Here is a 22759-nt window from a genome sequence, read left to right as displayed (position 1 = left end):
AACCTCACATTTATCTACATTATACTGCATCTGCCATGCATCTGCCCACTCACTCAACCTGTCCAAGTCACCCTGCAACCTCCTAGCATCTTCTTCGCAGTTCACACTGCCACCCAGCTTTGGGTCATGTGCAAATTTGGTAGTGTTACTTTTAATCCCATCATCTAAATCATTAATATATATTGTAAATAGTTGCGGTCCCAGCACCGAGCCTTGCGGCACTCCACTCGCCACTGCCTGCCATTCTGATATGGACACGTTTATTCCTACTCTTTGTTTCCTGTCTGCCAACCAATTCTCTATCCATGTCAATACCCTACCCCCGATACCATGTGCTCTAATTTTGCCCCCTAATCTCCTGTGTGGGACTTTATCAAAGGCTTTCTGAAAGTCCAGATGCACTACATTAACTAGCTCTCCTTCATCTATTTTACTTGTCACATCCTCAAAAAATTCCAGAAGATTAGTCAAGAAGGATTTCCCCAACAAAAATACATGCTGACTTAGACTAATCCTTTTACTGCTATCCGTGCAGATTGATGTAAAAGTCCTTGGGATATAAGGAAATGTAGAAAGTTGGATTAAAAATTCACTCTGTGGAAGAGAGCAAAGAGTAACACACTGGTAGTGTGTTTGATAGTGTGGAAGGAAGTTCTGAGCTTCAGTGATGAAACATGAGGTGGGTTAGGAATACATAAAATTGACAAATGGATTTTGATCTGGGACGTGGTGGGATAATTTAGGGAAATCAAGCAAGGCAAGTGATAAATAGTGTTATACCAAGAAGTGTAGAGCAATTCTTGGAATGCATGTCCCCACATATATCTGAAGGTGGCTGGATTAGGTAAAAAAGGTTAAGAGGATATGCAGGATACTTGCCTTTATTTCTAAGCATAAAATACCGGGAATGTGAATTCTGTTTCTCACTTCATCAATGGTTCCTGATCAGCTAAGTACATGAATATGGAGGTCTTGGTACAACTGCATCAAGTAAGGTACTTGTTCGGTCACAGAATACGCTGCTCAATCTGGTCACAACACCACCTCAAATAGCACTTGGGAGTGTAGAGGAGACATGAGAGGGATGGAGAATTCTGATTGTATGGAGAGAATGGCTAATAGAAGTACAAGAATGGTCACTTGATAAACTGTACCCTTCAAGGCTGTGGACCAGGAGCCTATATATTTGATCAGTGGAAAGTCCAATTTTGGCAGCATGGACTAAGTGGCCACCTTCTGTGCTATAAATTTCAATGATCCTGATATTCTATGAAGCATACAAAATATTTGTCTCTGTCATTCCTTTGTTACTAATTCCCAGTTGACTGACAGCATGACTTCTCATGGCATCAGTCAAATTTAAGTGGCTTGCTCCATATTTTGCTGAATCAAAATCTTAATCAATAACCTTTTGCTTTTCTTTCACCATTGTTTCTTGATCACTCCTCGAGGTAACAAATGGGTTACAGTGACTGACTATAGCTCAGTCCCTCGAATCTTGGCAACTTCCTGGTAAATCCTCTGTGAACCCTTTCAAGCTTGACAACATCTTTCCTATAACATGATGACCAAAACTAACACAATAATCCAAATGTGGCCTCACCAATAACTTATATAATTGTAACATGACCTCCCAACTTCTATGCTCAATACTCTGACTGATGAAGGCCAAAGTGCTGTCAGGCTTCTTAACCACCCTATCCACCTGTAACACCACTTTCAAGTAACTATGCACCTTTTAGAAATGGTGAAAAGGTGAACGGAAAGGTGAATTCATTTCTTCTTTACCATCTTGCAATGAAGTATTTTTAATTATCCCTAACAAATAAAACATGAGTTTGAGTTTGGGTTTAGTTTATTGTCAGGTGTACCGAGGTACAGTTAAAAGCTTTTGTTGCTTGCTAACCAGTCAGCAAAAATACATTACGTGATTACAATCAAGCCACTCACAGTGTATATATACATGTTAAAGGGAATAACGTGAATACTGTTTACTGCAAGATAAAGGCAGTAAAGTCTGATCAAAAATAGTCTGAGGGAATCCAATGAGGTAGATAGTAGTTCAGGACTGCTCTCTAGTTGTGGTAGGATGGTTCAGTTACCTGATAATAGCTGGGAAGAAACTGTTCCTGAATATGGAGGTATGCGTTTTCACACTTATGTACCTCTTGCCTGATTGGAGAGGGGAGAAGAGGGAGTGACCGGGGCTAGACTGGTCCATGATTATGCTTGTGGATTTGCTAAGGTATTGTGAAGTGTAGACAGGGTCAATGGAAGGGAGGTTGGTTTGTGTGATTGTCTGCACAGTTCTCTGCTACTTCTTCTGGGTTTGGATGGAGCTGTTCCCAAACCATACTGTGATGCATCCTGATAAATTGTTTTCTACGGGACATCTGTAAAAGTTGGTGAGAGTTTGTTGGGACATGCTGAACCCTTCTAAAGAAGTAGAGGTGTTGGTGTGCTTTCTTGGCCATTGCTTCAATATGGGTGGTCCAGGAGAAGTTGTTGGTATTATTTACTCCTTGGAATTTGAAGATTTCAACCTTCTCTACTTCGGCACCTTTAATGCAAACCGGGATATGCGTACCACTTGGCTTCTTGAAGTCGAATATTATCTCCTTTGCCTTGCTGACATTGAGAGAAAGATTGTTATCTCGACACCAGGTCACGAGGTTCATGATCTCCTTTCATGTGCTATGTTTCATCATTATTTGATATCTGTCCCACGATGATGGTGTCGTCGTGAATTTGTAAATTGAATTTGAATTGTACATGGCTGCACAGTCGTGGATGTACAAAGATTAAAGAAGGGGCTGAGAACGCATCCTTGTGTGGTAGCTATATGGATTGAGCTGCCAGAGGAGGAAGTTGAGGCGGGTACTATCACAACATTTAAGAAGCATTTAGACAGGTTCATAAGGTTGATTTAGAGAGATATGGGCTAAATGCAGGCGGATAGTTCTCATGTAGCTGAGGCATGTTGGTCAACATTGACAAGTTGGGGTGAAGGGCCTGCTTCCACACTGTATGACTATGACTATTTGTTTTGCAGAATTGATGTGTGATTTATGTATAATTTATATTTTCGTGCATTGTCTGTGCCTACATGATTGTGATGCAAATTGTAAGCAAATTCTTCCTGTAAGCAAATTTTTCATTGTATCTGTACCTCACCGTGCTTACACATATGACAATAAACTTGATATGACTTAAAATGGGTGGTAGGTAGTCAGCATGGATTTGTTGGGCTGAAGGGCCTGTAAGACTGGTGTATCGCTTTATGAGTTCTATGATATTTTGACACAGTAAAAGCATTGCATGTGAAATTCTAAGCACATTTTTTCTTAATGTGCTTTAAATTCTTTCTACGATTAAGTCATTTTATTCTTAAGATAAAATTATCTGCTTTTGATCTTAATGTACAGTATGTTATTTTGCAACAACAAAAAAAGAACTGTGAGAAAATGTGACCAACCTGGCCCATACCTGCCTCTGTATTTTTAAGCTGGGAAAATAACGTTTATTTCCTTATCTTTTTTAAGGCCTTTATATTTTACTCATAATCCTTTTACTAAAATCCAGCATCATAAGAGGGATTTACAATATTTAGGTGTGGGCTTGTCTCATTATGTTAATCCTTTTTAATTGAAAACTGAATGGAAAACCCCTGTAATCCTATTTTGAGTTTAAGAAGTTTAGAAAGTATGACTTATTCCTTTCATTCATTGTTTTTCTTTTAGTATTCCTCCATTGATGCTGACCAGCCATTGTTCCAGCCATTCCCTTCAGAAATTTTCTTTCAGAACTATAAACCCTGTGAAGTTTATGAGGTACCACTGAATCTCCGAAACTATGACCAGGTAGGTAAACGTTGGGCGAATCAAAGAAGTTATATGTAAAGTTCTATCCATCTGCTTGATGATGAATTTAACTGCGCAAATCATGTACAAAGCAAGAAATAATTTACTTCCAAGAAATATACAAAAACTGTTTATGGAAAGACAGGGTGGGTATAATTTGAGAGGGGAACATAATTTAAAAAAACTCAATGTCAGAACAACTCTTAAAAGTATGTGCATAGCAATCTGTGGTGTGAATTTGTGGAATGGTCTGGAACAGGAGATAAAACTTAGCACAAGCATAATTCAGTTTAAAAAGATATACAAAAACACTTGTTTAAAAGGATATTGGGATGAGGATAGGTGATTGTGATATTTGTTATACTGATTGTATTGGGAAGGGTGATTATAGAGTGATGGGTTGTAAATATGACTAAGATACTGTATAGTATTTGCGGGTTTTTTCTTTTTTTCTTTTTTGTATGGCTTTGTGAATATTTGATTAGTGTTCAAATGTAAATAATTTGGTGTACATATAGTGGCTGGTGTACATATGGTGTACATATAGCTGCTAAATTTGTATGAGATAATTACAAGCAGTTGAATAAGGGGTGGGAATTAATAAGCTTTGGCTTCTTCCTGCTCCTTTTCGGACACATATTTCATTTATTTATAGATATTGTTTATGACACTTTATAAATATTTGTGTTTTGTTTTTTGTATGCTTTCACATTTGCTTTTTATTCTTTTATTCTGTCCGAAATAAATAACTAATAAATAACTAATAAATAAATAAATAAATAAATAAAACTTTGGAGTTGAGGTTTTGGACTGCAAGGTTTAGGGAAGATAAAGAAAGAAATATTTTATATGTATACAGTTCTTTTCCTGACTTCTGGATGTCTCAATGAAGTTCTTAGTGAGTAAAGTATTTTTTAAAGTGCACTAACTTCAGAAAATTATGAGACCTCTCTGACCTTTCCTAAAAGGCCCATTTACTGTGGTTGTATAGTACTGAATGATCAACCTTAATATTGTGCTTCAGAAGCTTCGATGTAGAGTCTGAAGGAGGATCACGCCACCAAACCTCACCTATCCACGTTCTCCAGAGAAGCTGCTTGACCTGCTGAGTTACTCCAACAATTTGTGGCCTTTTTGGATATAGTTTAAATCCTTGATGATATGACTCAGAATTGACTGAGCTAAAACCAATAGATCGGAGAGAGGTAGAAAGGATCATTATTCTGAAGAAGTATGTGCTGAAGGAATTTTGACCAAGGTGTTGCTATCTATCATATCTTAAAGGGATAATTGCTATTGTGATTTATTTTGTTTTCAAATCTCCATGACAACTTTTGACAACATCAGAGCGGATTTAGTAAGAATCAAAGGTTTTTATGAATTGAGTATTCATAAATTGAATCAAATTTTTATCAATTGAGTATCTAATCTCTTGGGACTAGTGAGCAATCTCATTCTCTGTTCTATCAGCTGCATTCTGTTAAAAGTAATTCCAGTTCAGCTTTACTTGAAAATCATGTCCATCAGCTGTGGATTATTTCAGGTAAATAGAAACCTTCAGCAAAGACTTTCTGGTAGCACTAAGCCTAATGACAGCTACTGTATTGGCTAAGTATTGCATTTCAAATAGGGAAGTTTTGCTAAGGCTGCTGATAAACTTGCAGTAAAGAACATTTGCAGCTACAGTACAGATGTTTGCTGTGGATAGGATGAAAGCAGTAGTTTGGTGTCTTCTTCCACTGCTGATTATTGCTGATGTTTGGAAAACTTGGAAAACTTTCCAAAGGTATTCTGCATTCGATATTTGGAGTGAATTAAACTATTCCAGAATTATACTGGATGAATTATGGCCTGAAGATGGCCTGAAAATGCTTTTGAACACAGTGATAAAATTTCCTAAACATTTAGGACTGGAAGTTCTGCCCACTTTCTCAGTGCAATTCATCCAAAGTAATGAAAAATAATGCACAGATAACGGAATTATAAACCCCCCCCAAATTATAGCATATTGATTTTTTGTGTTTTTTTGTGGTTCATTAAAAGGACATTCCTAGCCATCCTCAAAAATCTGACTGTATTTTTCCACTAATTTGTAGAGATTTTTGAGGCATTGAAGAGGCTCTTAGAATTAAATTTTAGTTGCGAATGTATTATTAAATGGAACACAATGTAGCAATCGGTACAGTCATGAACTTTGGCAGAAGGAATGAAGGCGTAGATTCTTTTCTATGTGGGGAGAGGATTCAGAAATCGGAGGTGCAAAGGGACTTGAGAGTGTTGGTGCAGTATTCCCAAAAGATAAATTTGCAGACGAAATGTGCAGGAAGGAACTGCAGATGCTGGCTTAAACCAAAGATAGATACAAAAAACTGGAGTAACTCAGCGGGACAGGCAGTTTCTCTGGAGAGAAGGAATGGGTGACGTTTCGGGTCGAGAGTCGAGAGTTACTCCAGCTTTTTGTGTCTATCTTATGTAAATTTGCAGGATGAGTCGGCGGTAAGAAAAGCAAATGCAATGCAAGCATTTATTTTGAGGGGACTAGTGTATAAGAGCAAGATTGAAATGTTGAGGCTTTCTTAAGAACATTCAGTAGTTTCTGTTAATGGTGCATATGATTTAAAGGAAACGGCAGACCAGTTAAACGAGTGCTTTGGTTTTGTCTTCACTAAGGAAGATGCAAACAATCCCCAGAAATACTAGGGTGCTGAGGATCTAGTGGGAGGGAGGAACTGATGGGAATCCATATTAGTCAGGAAATAGTGTTAGGTAAACTGTTGGGATTGAAGGCAGATAAATCCCCAGGGCTTGATGGTCTGCATCCCAGAGTACTAAAGAAGGTGGCCCTAGAAATCACGGATGCATTGGTGATCATTTTTCAATGTTCTATAGACTCTGGATCAATTCCTGTGGACTGGAGGGAAGCTAATGTAAAACCATTGTTTAAGAAAGGAGGGAGAGAGAAAAAAGGGTATTATAGACTAATTAACCATACATCGGTAGTAGGAAGATGCTTGAGTCGAATATTCAAGATGTAATAGCAGTGCATTTGGAAAGCAGTGACAGGATCGGTCAAAGTCAGCATGGATTTATGAAGGGGAAAATGTGCTTGGCTAATCTTCTGGAATTTTTTGAGGATATAACAAGTAGAATGGATAAGGGAGAGCCAGAAGATGTGGTGTATCTGAACTTTATAAAAGCCTTTCACGAGGTCCTGCACGAGAGATTAGTGTGCAAAATTAGAGCACATGGTATTGGGAGTAGGGTATTGACATGGATAGAGAACTGGTTGGCAGACAGGAAGCAAAGAGTAGGAATTAACGGGTCTTTTTCAGAATGGCAGGCAGTGACTAGTGGGATGCTGCAAGTTTCAGTGCTGGACCCCAATTATTTACAATAAAAATTAATGATTTAACGAGGAAATTAAATGTAACATCTCCAAGTATGTGGATGACACTAAGCTGGGTGGCATTGTGAGCTGTGAGGAGGATGGTATGAGGCTGCAGGGTAACTTGGATAGATTGGGTGAGTGGGCTGATGCATGGCAGATGCAGTATAATGTAGATAAATGTGAGGTTGGTGGCAAGAACAAGAAGGCAGATTATTATCGGAATGGTGTCAGATTAGGAAAAGGGGAAGAGCAACAAGACCAGGGTGTCCTTATGCATCAGTCACTGAAAGTAAGAATGCAGGTACAGCAGGCAATGAAGAAAGAAAATGGCATGTTGGCCTTCATAGTGAAAGGATTTGAGTATAGGAGCAAGGAGGTCCTACTGCAGTTGCTTGCATTCACTGGAATTTAGAAGGATGAGAGGATATCTTATAGAAACATAACATTCTTAAGGGATTGGATAGGCTAGATGCAGGAAAAATGTTCCTAATGTTGGGGGAGTCCAGAATCAGGGGTCACAGTTTAGGAATAAGGGATATGTCATTTAGGACTGAGATTAGGAAAAACCTTTTCACCCAGAGAGTTGTGAATCTGTGGAATTCTCTGCCACAGAAGACAGTGCAGGCCAATTCACTGGATGTTTTCAGGATAGTTAGATTTAACTCTTAGGGCTAATGGATTCAAGGGATATGGGGAGAAAGCAGGCACGGGGTACTGATTTTGGATGATCAGGCATGATCATGTTGAATGGTGGTGCTGGCTCAAAGGGACGAATGGCCTCCTCCTACATCTATTTTCTATGTTTCTATGTTTCTGAAAAAAACTGTAATTAGGTACATTTAAAAATCTCAAGCTGCCAACAAGTTATTTGAACGTTTTGTCTTTGTTGTTTATCAAGGTCTTTTTATTACTGATTGATATATCATTATGCTGCCATATCCACTATATACTGAATTTTGAATATGTTTGTTTACTGTTGTATAACATACCCCTTCCGCTATGTGAAATGATTGTTGTCTCCTTTGTAATTTTACCTTAATTCATTAAATATATTTTCAGGTTCCACGAATGGTTAAAGTTGTTCAGGAAGATTCTCCATATTTCAAAATTGTCTTTCCCAGTGACGTTGGTCGGAAAGTAGCACCTGGCATGGTCACCACATTCAAGCTCGTTTTCACACCAGAGGAAAACAAGGTGTGTGTTTGCAAATGAGTTGCATTGAAAATGTCATTCAGTTGTTACAAAGAATTAGAATCTAGAGGGGTTAAGTTGGATAGGGTTGTACTCATTTTCTTTGGATATTGTGAATAATGCATAAAAATTGGATCTGAGATGCACATAAACAGCTGTGAGGTAAAGTGTATAAGATGCCATCAGGGTAAAGTTGTTTTCACAATTCTGCCTAACAGGCATTGGCAGCAATAAGTATATGCAGATCATGATGCAAGTTAGTGTGAAATGCTGATTAGTCATCGGGGTTGCCTTTTTCCAGTATGCACTCCAGCCAATCCCATGTGTCAAACAGCCTTTACTACTCATTGAAGAAGCTGAAATCCAGTTTAGTTTAGTTTATTGTCATGTGTGTCGAGGTACAGTGAAAAGCTTTTGTTGCATGCTATCCAGTCAGCAGAAAGACAATACATGATTACATTCAAGTCATCACAATGCCTAGATACATGATAAGCGAGTTATGTTTAGTGCAAGGTAAAGCCAGCAAAGCCCGATCAAGGATAGTCCGAGGGTCACCAATGAGGTAGATAGTAGTTCACCAGTGCTCTGGTAGTGGTAGGATGAAATGGAAGAGAAGAACAGGATAAAATGGAATGAGGAGGAAGTAAAGGAATAGGAGGAGAGAGTCTACAACATAAATATCCCTTCCTACCCTGTCACTAAGTGATCGAATAGTTCATAAGGTAGACAAAAATGCTGGAGAAACTCAGCGGGTGAGGCAGCATCTATGAAACGAAGGAGATAGGCAATGTTTCGGGCCGAGACCCTTCTTCAGACGGATGTGAGGGTGGTGGTGGGGGGGGGGGGGGGGGGGGGGGGGTAGAAGAAAGGAAGAGGCAGAGACAGTGGGCTTGAAGGGGAGGAGAAAGCCGGGACTACCTGGAATTAGAGAAGTCAATGTTCATACCGCTGGGTTGTAAACTGCTCAAGCAAAATTTGTGGTGTTGTTCTTCCAATTTATGGTGGGACTCACTCTGGCCATGACGGAGGCCCAGGACAGAAAGGTTGGATTCGGTGTGGGAGGGGGAGTTGAGGTGCTGAGCCAACGGGAGGTCAGGTTGGTTATTGCGAACCAAGCAGAAGTGTTGGGCAAAGCGATCGCCAAGCCTATGCCAAGCCTATGCTTGGTCTCACCGATGTAGAGCAGTTGACATGGCTTCTTCCATGACCAGAGTGAGGCCCACCGTAAATTGGAGGAGCAACACCTCATATTTCGCTTGGGCAGTTTACATCCCAGCAGTATGAACATTGTCTTATCTAATTTCAGGTGGTTCCGGATTTCTCCTCCCCTTCCCAGCTCTCCCTCAGCCCACTGGTCTCAGCCTCTTACTTTATTCTTCCGTCCCCCCCCCCCCCCCCTCACATCAGTCTGAAGAAAGGTCTCGACCCGAAACATTGCCTATTTCCTCCGCTCCATAGATGCTGCCTCACCCGCTGAATTTCTCCAGCATTTTTGTCTACTTTTGTTTTGTCCTGCATCTGCAGTTCCCTCGTAAATAAATAGTTAATGAGTATACTTAAACCTTGTGCACTCACTTTTCACTAATGGAACACTTTTTATTTTTCATCAGTCACTGATTTACAAGATTAAAATGCACACTGTAATCTAATTTGATGTTCAGTAATTTAATCATGACTCCAAGGAATTGAATTTCAGTACCAGAGTACAACCCTTGTAAGCCACTGTATCTTTAGTGTATGTGACCTCGGATGGATATCTAATCCATGGTATTTAAATCTTTTCGTGGGCTCATGTATGTCCATTAATTTATTCTTCTTCAACCCTTCTCAACAGTCCCATTGTGTACTCTCTCTATTTACAGCCCATTGAAATGATAGAATGGAGCAACTGCATTGCCTTGGCACATGCATTATACTGGATCAGTTCCCTGCTAGCTCACACTGAGAAATATCCTTTAAGCATTGACGTACTGTGGAGTGCCCACCTGGCAAATATTGACATGATTCTATCTGACCCCTGTCCTAACTTTCAATAATAGCTGTAAAATAAAATTGTGCTCTTTATAATAAGGTCAAGTTGATTGAGTATTTATAGGCTGGCAGATAAATACATGGTAGGAAAAATGCTGAAGGTAGCTCAGATTGAAACAATCATATATTTTGACAAAGAGAAAATAGCAGCCAGCACAAAGGGGTAATCCTGCCTGACAAGCCTCCAAAGAATGTATTTCCAATGGTATAGACATGGTAAATCAGGGAAATGCTGTGAATTTGGAGTGCATAGACTTTAGGAAGGCCTTTTGACAGCTACCACTGGAGAATATCAGTAGATAAGAGTACGAAATTATGGGACAATCAGAATTAGGTATATAATCAGTCTTGGATATCAACTTTAGGAGAATGATGCTAAAATTTGCAGATTATACCAAAATAGTTGAAATGGGGTATAGTTTTAAAATGTCAATGTTGTAGCGAGTCCAAACTTAGTGATCAAACCGTTACTTTATTCGGTGAGATAAGTTTGACATACATGTGCGTTGGGACTCTAACATATTGGGTTATTGCTGCTACTGCTGAGCGAGGGTGTTGACTCGAACTCAGCTACCTGTTGACAGATGATCTCGAGGTTAGATCTGCTGATGTAGCAGGACACTCCCCTTTACCCATGATGTCACGTGACAGTCCTCGTAACCACAGACGAGGGTTCGACAGTAAATGGGCTGACCATCAGGTGACGCCACAATGTGAAGCATTTAAAAAATATAAAAGAATCTTCAAAATGTGGATGTGCAGGGAAGTAATCTGAGTACCCTAAGAGAAAGGTGCAATATCAGAGCTTTAAAATCAGCTTCTCTTTTTTTTTTTTTTACAGAAATAGGCAATGAAATTCCAGATAATAATACAAAAACGATTGATAATAAAATCCAAAAGAAAAGAGTGAGCCTTTGTATTTCCATAATAATCCTACAACTACTTTGTTGTATGGAACATTGGACTCCATACTAAATATATTGAAGGCTTAGAGAGAATGAAGTATTTGAAAGGTATATCATTAGAATGTTAGAATGAGAAAATATAAATTTAAATAAAGATTGAGAAGTGGGTCTCTTACAGTTTACAAAATAGCACGAGAGCAATGAGTGTGCAAATGCCATTCAGTTGACGTTCAAGATTACTTTGCATAGCTCATTTAAAGGGCTGTAGATGGCATATTGAATAATCTTTTTGCTGACATGGATAAAAGACATCTGATTGGGTCAAATGAGCTGTTTAATCTCATATCCTGTGCACCTGTCCCTCACTATTACACAAAACTGAAGTAGATTGAAAAAGCAATATTTTGTCGCCCTCTCCTTCTATGAGAAGTGATCATGGTCACGACAAGCAAGCTCATCACTCAAAAGTCTAACTGAGGGAGAAAGTGAGGCATTGTTAAGATCATGAACTAATTGTAAAACATGCCAGGTACTCATCTTTCCGAGATGTGGGGCATTCCCACCAGAAAATTATGCTGGTTTCCTCCACCATATGTCAGAAACCCTCCTCACTCTCAACTCTATACCAATACACTATGCAGCCTTAAGGTAGGCAGACAAGACTCCAAAATCTTGCTTCTGTCATCGTGCACCATCGATAGAAATTTCCCTATCACATCACAATTCCCATTGGTGGTTTTTCTACGATCTTCACAAGGCCATCAAGGTTACCAAGAGACAATACCAGGACAAACTTGTGTCCTGATATAATCATTCGGACATCTGCAGACTGTGGCAAGATCTGAATACTAGTAGAGGTGTTAGTGTGCCTTCTTGACTATTGCATTAATGTGGTTGGTTGTTGTGTTCGAAAAATCACTGGATCAGCCAACAGAGTTTGTTTCACTAGGTATTTTATTACACTGCTAAATAAGGCACATACACTCGAGTATCCCTGTATATCCCCGTACGCACTCGCAAACCCTGAGTACACAGCAGAGCACGCCGCAGGATGTTCCTACATACACTCATGTATCCCTGTACGCACTCGCAAACACAGCAGAGCACGCCGCAGGATGTACGTACCTGTTCTTAATCACTGGGCCCGTTTGCGACATGGTCCAAGACTGAGGCTCTCTCTCCAAAAGGGCGCTCGACACCATCCTTTATGGCATTTCTTACCTGAGCAGACTATGTCACTACCCCCTCCCCGAGCCAATCAAAAGCCCCCCTTGTTTGCAATGTTTCCGCACTACTAGCGGAAGGGGGCGTAGGTGGTCTACCCAACTATTGCTGTTGTGTTTTGTTCACCGATGTTGCTACGCTTTCCCATAGAATTAGGTTCCCAGGCATGAACACATGTGCAGAAAATATCTCCCACTTGTATGGGGAAACAGTGTGTTTGAATCTTGTTTTCAAAGTGCTGCTAATTTAGCTGATAACTCCGTTTTACATTTTAGTCTGTTTAACACTTACACTACATTGGTCCATAACATATCGTTGGTAATGTTAATGCCAAGGAACGTGAAGCTCTGAACCATTTCCACTTCAGCACCATTGATGCTGATTGGGGCATCCACAATTCCTGAAGTTGATAACTATCTCCTTCATCTTGCTGACATTGAGGATGTCATCTGCAAACTTGTAGATAGAGTTGCAAATTTGGCCATAACTTAATTTACAAATTTGCAGATGACACCACTGTGGTAGGCCGGATCAGAAATAACAAGGATGCAGAGAACAGGAGGAGATAGAGAAATTGTAACTTGATGTCAACACAACAACCTCAATGTCAGCAAGTTGAAGAAGCCAGTCGAGAGCGTAGAGGGAGTATAGAAATGTCCTGAGAAAGGTCCTTGCAGGGCACCTGTATTGAGAATTATTGTGGAAGCTGTGCCGTCACCTATCCTCGCTGATTGTGGACTGTGGGTCAGCAAGCCGCGGATCCAGTGGTAGAAGATAAGTTTGGATAGGATTATGGTGTTGAAGTTAGAGATAATCAATAAATAGGGGTCCTTGTTTTCTAGATGTTCCTTAGGTGTTCCATAGATAAGTTTAGAGTGAGGAAGTTGTGATCTGCAGCAGACCTGTTGTGATGGTAAGCAAACTACAGTTGTTCAATGCTGGCTGGGAAGTTGAGTTAACGTGCGACATGACCAGTCCCTCGAAGCACTTCATGATGGTAGATGTCAGAACCACTGACGGTAGTCATTAAGGCAGGTTACCCTTCTTTGGGATCTGGATGAATGGAATAGTGAGAGTTTAAAGATGTCTGTGAATATCACTTGCAATTGATCTGAGCAAGTCATGATGATGTGCTCAGGGATTCCATTATCTGCGACAGTTCCTTTCTGTAGAATCACTCTCAAGAAGGCCAGTGTTACAACTGTCACAGTAACCGTCAGTGTAGGCGCACCTGGTGGGGCGGGTGATTCTCCTCCACCAACCATCTGTTCGAAGTTGAATGCTGTTGAATGCAATGAGCTTATTTGGGAGGGAACCATTGATGCCAGCGAAACTGTCCACCTTCGCTTTGTGGCCTGTTATAGTGTCAATCAACAGGAATTCATGCCATTGTCTCGGGACTCCATTTTAGCCCGGAATTCCCTCTTGGCATCCTTATTGGCTGTGCCAAGGTCGTAGATAGTTTTCCTATACTGGTCAGGATAGTTGGACTTGAATACTACAGACTTGGACTTCACCTGAGAGCGGACCTCGCGTTTCATCATGGTTCATAAAAGGTGATGTTGCATTTGACGGCGAAACACATTTCTTGGCCAGGTTTCCATACTAAAGACAATAAATTTCTGCACTTAAACCTCTTATTATGAAGGGGGTATTATTGTATGTAAAGCCCAAAAATATTTATTAACAAGATGTGTTTTTGTACCTTGTACCTATAAGCTGAAGACATGGGATATTGGGATTTAGTTTAGTTTAGAGATACAGTATGGAAACACGCCCTTCGGCCCATGGGGTTTACTCTGACCATCGATCACCCAGTTCACAGTTGTTTTATGTTATCCCATATTCTCTTGCACCTCCTACACACTAGCGGAAATTTACAGAGGCTAATTAGCTTACAAACCCATGTAAATGAGATTTAACCTACGCAGTCGTGGGAGAACGTTCAAAGTCCACACATACAGCATCCGAGGTCAGGGTACAATTTGGATCTCTGGCGCTATATAAAATATGGTACAGCAGAAGACCTTTATACTTAAACTAAACTCGTTGTTATGAATCACCGCTAAAAGACAGTGCTTGGTGTATATAACACAGAAACCTATTGTGAATGCAGCTACTTGCTGATGAAGTATTGATCAATAATTTATGTAAATCACGTTTTTGAATTACAAAATAATGCTGGAAATGATAAAATAATGTTCATGTAAAATTATTGAAAACCTTAATTAATGTTATGTCAAAGGTCATGTGGAACTTAGCCCAGATTAGAACACTACATTCTTGGAGTTATCCCAAGGAGTTTATTCTTTAGTACCAGGAGTTGTTTCTGTTTTTTTTTAAATAGCTACCATTAGCATGAAATATGGATCATTGCTCAAAAGTAATTGAACAGTAATGACCCATAATCTCCAAAATAGCTAGAGTGGAATTATCTGATGCTGGGCTTCTCTAATAGAGTAGGATATTGGTCCATAATGAGATGATCTGCTAAATATGTTCGGCAACATGCTTAGGTTTAACATCTGGGAGTTTGGCTTGCTTCTATTGAGTGCTACATGTTGAGCTATCTGAATAATTGGTCAGAATGCTAGGAATAATTCATGGAGGCTGCTCCTGAGGCTGATGTGCTCTATAGATCTTGAAGACCCCTCTTCCATAATTTCCTTCGCATCCTATATAGCTTCCTTGCTGACTTCACAGGCTGAGATGCTGGTGCAAACATTGTTCTGGACCCAGTGCTTACAGGGGTTGTCCCACTTGGCCGTCATTTACGCGACAGGCCGGTAGTGACTGACTCGCGACGGTCGCGCGCGTCATCATGTGTCCGCACAGCCGTCTGGAGTGCGTGACATCATTTGAATACCCAGTTTATGATATTTACCCAGTTTATGATATGGTGATTTTCTAAAATGTTCCAGTTTCTTGAATGGTGCTAGTAATTGGAAAAACTGCAGATGTAATGCCACTATTCAAAAAAAGAGATGAATGAAAAGTAGCAAGCTGCAGACCAAATTAATCTGTGGGAAGGAACTGCAGTTGCTGGTTTAAATTGAAGATAGACACAAAATGCAGGAGTAACTCAGGGGGACCGGCAGCATCTCTGGAGAGAAGGAATGGATGATGTTTCAGTCTGAAGAAGGGTCTCAACCCGAAACGTCACCCTGTCCCACTTGGCCGTCATTTATGCCACATGCCGGTGGCGCGCGAAGATTTCGTGCAGCACGAAATCCTGGCACGCTGCATGATACCGCGCGCAACTCCACACTCCTCCACGCCACTCCATGTGCCCATCCCGCGCTACCCACATGCTATTCACACGCTACCCACACGCTACCAGTTTGCGTAAATGGCGCACAAATGACAGCGGTGGGACAGGCCCTTTAGTGTTTGCTTAATTTTAAACTACTTACTCAAATTGAAGCACATATTTCTCTCATTAAAATTTAAGTTGAAATTTAAAGTTTATGTATTAATCGACATTGGCTAAGAATGTTTCTGGCATTAATTAAACATCTAGCTTAATTTTAAGAACTAAATGCACTCGTAAATCAAGCTAATTGCTGGAATTTCCATATTTCCCATTAGTAACAGTGGCAAATGAATTAACAATATAAAGATGTTGTTTAAAATTTCCATCAAGCCTAAGAGCAGTGCTGCCAATTTATTCCAGCATTACTTTCTTAAAGACTGGTTTTCATTTATCCAAGATTTTTTTTGTTGCCCATCATATGGATGATTTGACAGTATTCATTTGAATAAGCGAGAAATATTGTACTGATTCTGTTTTCTGAGTTAAACTCAGTTTCTGAATTCTATGCCTCATGTGGATAAGAATTAAATAATCAATTCACTAACTACTGCTTCATTCTATCTTTTTTTTCAGGACTATTTCCATGAATTGATGTGTATAACCGAGAGAGAGAAGTTTTTGGTGCCTGTAAAAGCTATTGGAGCACGTGCTATTTTGGATTTTCCTGACCAAATCAACTTTTCAGTGTGTCCAGTCAAATACAACTCTCAGAAAACTCTTCTGGTTCGGAACATTGGTAACAGGGCAGCCAAGTTCATCCTGCAGACCAATAAGTAAGAGCTGTTGCTCTGTCTTTATGAATATTTGATGTATAAGGAAAGAATCGAATAATTACTGGAGATTCAGTGTACCTAGCTTGAATGTTGTGATATGACTCCTAAAACATTAGAAAGTGCTCCTCTTCCAACACACTGCTGTTATTTTAGAAAATGTATATCATAGAGAAATATTCATACAGCATTTTGAAGTAGGCTCTTTGGCCCAACTCGTCCATGCCAACCAATATGTTTATCTGAGCTGTTTAAGAAGGAACTGCAGATGCTGGAAAATCGAAGGTACACAAAAATGCTGGAGAAACTCAGCGGGTGCAGCAGCATCTATGGAGCGAAGGAAATAGGCAACGTTACGGGCCGAAACCAAGGGTTTCGGCCCGAAACGTTGCCTATTTCCTTCGCTCCATAGATGCTGCTGCACCCGCTGAGTTTCTCCAGCATTTTTGTTTATCTGAGCTGGTTGGCTTATTCTACAGCAGTTCCCCTTGACTCATATTCTGCGAGCCCTCACTGTGGATGAAGTGTTACTGGATGGAACCATTTTAATAAAGATTTTCCCAAGAGTCTGAATCAATGGGCTGTAGCACTGGAAGCACTTATTCTAATCTTCCTTCTCGTACGCTTCCTCAATTTGTTCAGTGCAGAAAACTTCAAAGCTGACTAGGCCTTTTCTTATATTTAATTGCATTAAAATAATGTGGATGTCACTGCTGCTTGCCTTTGTGAAGGGCACACTATCTGGAACGAATCTATCATCTTATCCTTTTCAATTTCCCTAAAAGTCTCACGTGAGTGTGGGTCAGCTATATAGCATGGATTGATCTACATGCTCACAGCAGAGCTAACAAGACATTGGGTTTGTAGATTTGGCTGAAGTCTCTGTCCATCCCCACATTTTTCAAGACTTGCTTCAGTAATGTCAACATTTATTTCATCACTGATCTGTATTGCAGTTGAAATTGTGCTGCCCAGTCACTTGAAAGAAGAGATCACTTTTCTATGTGTGGGTTTGTGCATCACTCTCCATGTTAATTGTGAAGCTTTGGTTGTCACAAACTGAAGAAGAATAGTCTATACTGCAATGTTTCAGAATTGGATCTTGCTTTTAGAGAATACTAGACCACGTGCAGACCCGTTGGGTCTGTTCCCCCAACATGCGGTTGTGGGGGGGAGGCGGCATGCGGGGAGAGGGGGGGGGGAGAGGGGGAGGAGAGAGGGGGGAGAGGGGGAGAGAGAGGGTGTGCTGAGAGGGGGGTGAGATGAGGGGCGGGGGAGAGGTGGGGAGCAGGGAGGGGGAGGGAGGGTGGAGGGAACGGGGTAGGGGTGTGAGGAGGGGAGGGGGGTTTAGGGGAGGGACGGTGGGGGAAGGGATGGAGGGGAGGAGGGGGAGAAAAAGAGGGAGAGAGAGAGAGAGGGGGGAGAGGAGAGGGGGAGAGGAGAGGGGGGGAGAGGAGAGGAGAGGGGGGAGAGGAGAGGGGAGAGGGGAGGGGAGGGGGGGAGAGGAGGAGGGAGAGGAGAGGGGGGGGGAGGATGAGGGCGGGGGGGAGAGGAGAGAGGGGGGGAGAGAGGAGAGGGGGGAGAGAGGAGGGGGGGAGAGGAGAGAGGAGAGGGGGGGGAGAGGAGAGGGGGGGGAGAGGAGAGGGGGGGAGAGGAGGGGGGGAGAGGAGTGGAGGGGGGAGAGAGGAGAGGGGGGAGAGAGAGAGAAAGAGAGAGGGATAGGGAGAGAGAGAGAGGTGGGGAGAGAGAGGAGGGGAGAGAGAGAGAGGGAGAGAGTGCCTTTTTACTTCAACCCAAACCCAAACAACCATTTGCAGGCAGTGCTTTTTTTTACCTCTAACCATATTTTAATTTTCAAACCAAATTAAGGGTACTCACAGTGCTGTAAACATTTGTTCAGTGTCATTCCGAGCTCAGAGTGACAGAGACTAATTGACAGAGCTTCATCTTGCAGAGATTAATTGAGGCACACCACTTCCTGGTTTTATAGTCCCTCCCTTCCCGCCTGCCGCCAGCGGGGGCAGCAGAGAGAATGGGGAATTTTGTAAAAACATTAATATCTCTGTCATTATTCATCGACGGGAAAAATCCTCGGCACACATGCGGCGGAGGGGGGCTCTGAGCGAGGTGGCCAAAAATGACGGCCGTAGATGGCGGCGTTCTCTCGGAAATCGCAGCACAGAAGGCCAAAAGCGGTCAAGAACAGAGATTTAGTAATATAGATTCACCAAACAAAAGACAATGTATAAGCTATAACTTGGGTAGGTTGAGGTAAGACCTGATCGAAGTACATAAAAAGATGAGAGACATAGATAAATGTAGACAATCACAATCTTTTTACTCAGGAGAGAAATGTCAAAGACTGGAGGGCATAGTTTTAAGGTGTGAGGGGAAAAGTTCACGGAAATGTGCGGGGCAAGCTATTATGCAGAGGGTGGTGGATGCCAAGAATCCGCTGCCAGGGTTAGTGGTGGAGAGAGATACGAGAGTGGGATTTAAGCAACCTTTAGGTAGGTGCATGTATATGCAGGGAATGGAAGGTTATGGATCATGTGCAGGCAGATGAGATTAGTTTATTTTGCATCATGTTCGGCAAAGGCATATGGATCGATGGACCTATATTTCTGTGCCATACTAAATTTAGAAATGTCCTGATCCATTGGAATTGTCAAGTTCTGGAAAGATTCTGCAATTGTCACATGTGTCAAGTACCTCTCTGTGCTTTTCCCATCCGTATAGGGAGCTGCAGGCAGAAACTCAGGTGAATAGTGGGAAAAGGTACTACACCCCAGAGAGAAATTCCAATATTTCCATCTCCATTCCAAGTCCACTTTAAAGTACAGGTTTTCATTTTTGCAGGTTCAGATCTTTAGTCTCATTTATACCAAGATTGACATTACTGCATAATGTTGGGGAGATGCACATTTGCTGATTTTTCGTTTTAAGGGCTTGATAAGTCTACCATTCGAGCAGATTTTTCCTCTATCAACCATACTCCTCGTAATGAAGGAATTCCTAGAATCCTCACCAGGACGCATTCATCTAGGTTCTAGCTAGGTTCATGAATGTGCTAGTGAATTATGAAAAAATGGCTGCACATTTTATTCACAACATTTTTAGACAAAAACAACAGTGCTATTATTTTTCCACATAACATTGCTAACTAACCTACTGGGAGTTTCAATTATTACAGGAAAGTCAAGTAAATGTGTTGCTTAAACAAATCAAATGTAATGTTTTTTATTAATAATTAAAACAGAAAATGAAAAAGACACTATGTCTGGTAAAAGAGAGAGTTAACCTACTGAAATATTCTTTATTAACTGAATGCAGTGTTCACTTCTGGAGTTTAAGTAATACAACCACATTTGTTCCAGTTTTTCATTTTCTCTTGTTTATACCTTCCAGTACAGAATGTAGCATTAAATTTACCATATACACTTCTTTCTGGTTTCACCTTGCTAGTTTTAGAATTTTTCAATTTGATTGATGCCGAGTTCACTTGGAACCCAGTATCTATAGAGGGCACTGTGGTGTTTCAACTCACACTTCCACCAGCTTGCAGTGGACAACCTTAAAAGAGGCAATAATTAATTCTTCCTGGATGCTTTGCAATGGCTTGCCACTATAATGACGGGGCGGTTATGTTTCATATTTTGTATATCTTGATCTGCTCATTGTAATTTATATTCATGTACAAACTTGACCACTTATTCAGCATTTCTGAATCCAAATTATTTTGCAGGTGTTAATTGTTCTAATACTGAAACCGAGGATTCAAATACAAGATAGTGAGAGATCAGGGACAGCATGTTCCTGTTAGAGTGAAGGTTAAGGCTGACAGGATTAGGGAAGCTTGGATGACAGAAGTAATGAGGCTGTTTTGCCTGACCTTAGACTCTTATCCCTTTTAAAATGCTCTGTCTTATTGCTACTAGAGACATCAGTTACAGCCAACTGCTGGACATCCTAAAATGTTTGAAGCTAGATCAATCTCCTGGGCCTAATCAGATATATACACGGACACTGTGGGAAGCTGACTCTAATGTCCAGGAATTTTGGATGGGATTATGGTGTTGAAGGTGGAGCTATAAATAGGTGTCTGATGTAGGTGTCCTTACTGTCTGGGTGTTTTGGAGGTGTGTTTAGGGCGAGGGCGCCTGCTGTGGACCTGTTGCAACAGTTGCAACAGTTTGCAAACTGCAGTGGATCAAGCTTGTCTAGGAAGCTGAAATTATTGTGTGCCATCACTAGTCTCTCGAAGCACATGATCGTGAATGCCAGAGTCATGGACAGTGGTCATTAAGGCATGCTACCTTATTTTTCTTTGGCACCGGGATGTTAGTGATCATCTTGAAGCTGGTGGGGCCTTCAGAATCGGGTAGTGAGAGGTTAAAGATGCCTATCATACCTCTGCCAGCTAGTCTACACAGGTCCTGAGGATGAGGCCAGGGACTCCATCCGGGTCAGTTGCTTTCCATGGATACACTCTGAGGAAGGCCGAATTTACGTCTGCCACAGTAACCGTTAGTACATGCGCACCCGCGGCTAACTGGATGTTCCATCACTGACGTGCTGTTCAAAACAAGTGTAGAATATAGTGACCACATTGGGGAGGGACCTGTTGTAGCCTGATATAGTCTTGCCACAATTTACAGGTGTCTTGTGACATTGCCTTGGAGCTGTAGTGTGGTCCGTCTTGTAATCCTTAATGGCTCTGCAAAGGTCTTAGATAGATTTCTAACACTTGGAGTGTCGAGGTTTAGGGGAGACCTGATGAGACGTATATACAATTATGAGAGGATAGGATAGGATAGACAGTCAGAAGCTTTTCCCCAATGTAGAAATGTTTATGACTGGAGGGCATAGCTTTAATGTGAAAGGGTAACATTTATGGGTGGTGGTTGAGGTAGTTATGATATTTTTAGGTAGACAAATGGATATGGTGGGACTCCTGGAATAAGGATCAAGAGCAGGCAGAGGAGATTGGGTTAATCTGACATCATTTTTAGCATGGACATTGCAGGCTGAAGGGCCTTGTCCAGTGCTGCATGTTCTTTGTTCTAAAAGATAGGGTGAACGCACAGTCTTTTTTCCAAGGGTAGGGAAATCAAGAACTAGAGAACATTGGTTTAACTGAGAAGGGAATGATTTAATAGGAACCTGAGGGATAACCTTTTCACACAGAGGGTGGTGGATATATGGGACAACTTGCCAGAGGAAGTAGTTGAGGCAATATTTGATAACAATATTGATATCAATATTGATATCAATATTGTTGATAACAATATTTCAATGATATTTTGACAGGTACAATATCAAAAAGGATTAGAATGATATAGACCAAACACATGCAAATGGGACTAGATAGATTGGGACATCTTGATTGGCTTTGTCGAATTAGACCAAGAGGTCTGTTACCATACTTTTTGACTTTGACTCTGATGTAAAAGTCTGAACTGAAGTCACATCTCATGGCAAGAACCATTGGAAGTGAAAATTGAATTTTAGGACAGAATGCCAAGTACAGGAGTATGATTAAAAATATTGCAAGAAGTGCAGGTTTCCAATTGAGTGCGTAGTGAAAACTAATGCAAGAGACATTAAATTGAAGGTGCATCTAAGTTTATAGCATAATGAATAAGGCTAATGGTCTGCAGGGATAAACTGGTTACCTCAACGGAAGGATAGCTCAAGAGAAGCAGGACTTCTGTGTGCTTGAAATCCTCAGAAGAAATGCATAAGGACCAGGTGGGCTGCACAGCTGACGCACAAGGCCCTGGTGGGCTGCGTGGCCGGAAACACAAGGACCCAGCTAACCGCCTGTAGAGGGGACGCCGCTAAGTCGGCCCTTGCTTGTCCTCCGAAGAACAGAGATCGGAGAGAAGGGAGCTGGCGACAATGGACGCGAGGTGTGTGTACCGCGGTCTGGCCTCAAAGTCAGCTGGTGGAGTCACCCCTGGGGCACAAAGTTGATTGGGTGAGGACAGGGGCGTTGGTTCTGTGGACGATCCAGATGTCCAAGGATGTCATCACGGATTTAGTTGTGCTGGACTTTTCTAAAGCATTTGATGTCA

General features: G+C 41.2%; 1 protein-coding gene across 1 annotated transcript in view; it reads left to right on the top strand.

Annotated features, from left to right (window-relative positions):
* Nucleotides 1-22759, top strand: part of hydin (HYDIN axonemal central pair apparatus protein) — a 109946-nt gene that overhangs the window by 15200 nt on the left and 71987 nt on the right. Inside the window, exons 4-6 of the mRNA XM_033035971.1 lie at nt 3741-3860; nt 8308-8442; nt 16486-16685. Of these exons, the coding sequence (XP_032891862.1) occupies nt 3741-3860; nt 8308-8442; nt 16486-16685 (455 nt within the window). The remainder of the gene's footprint in view (nt 1-3740; nt 3861-8307; nt 8443-16485; nt 16686-22759) is intronic.

This window comes from Amblyraja radiata, chromosome 17 (genome assembly GCF_010909765.2).
Source record: "Amblyraja radiata isolate CabotCenter1 chromosome 17, sAmbRad1.1.pri, whole genome shotgun sequence".
Classification (NCBI taxonomy): Eukaryota; Metazoa; Chordata; class Chondrichthyes; order Rajiformes; family Rajidae; genus Amblyraja; species Amblyraja radiata.
Note: the sequence above shows the minus strand (reverse complement) of the source record. Positions and strands in the feature narration are given on the sequence as shown.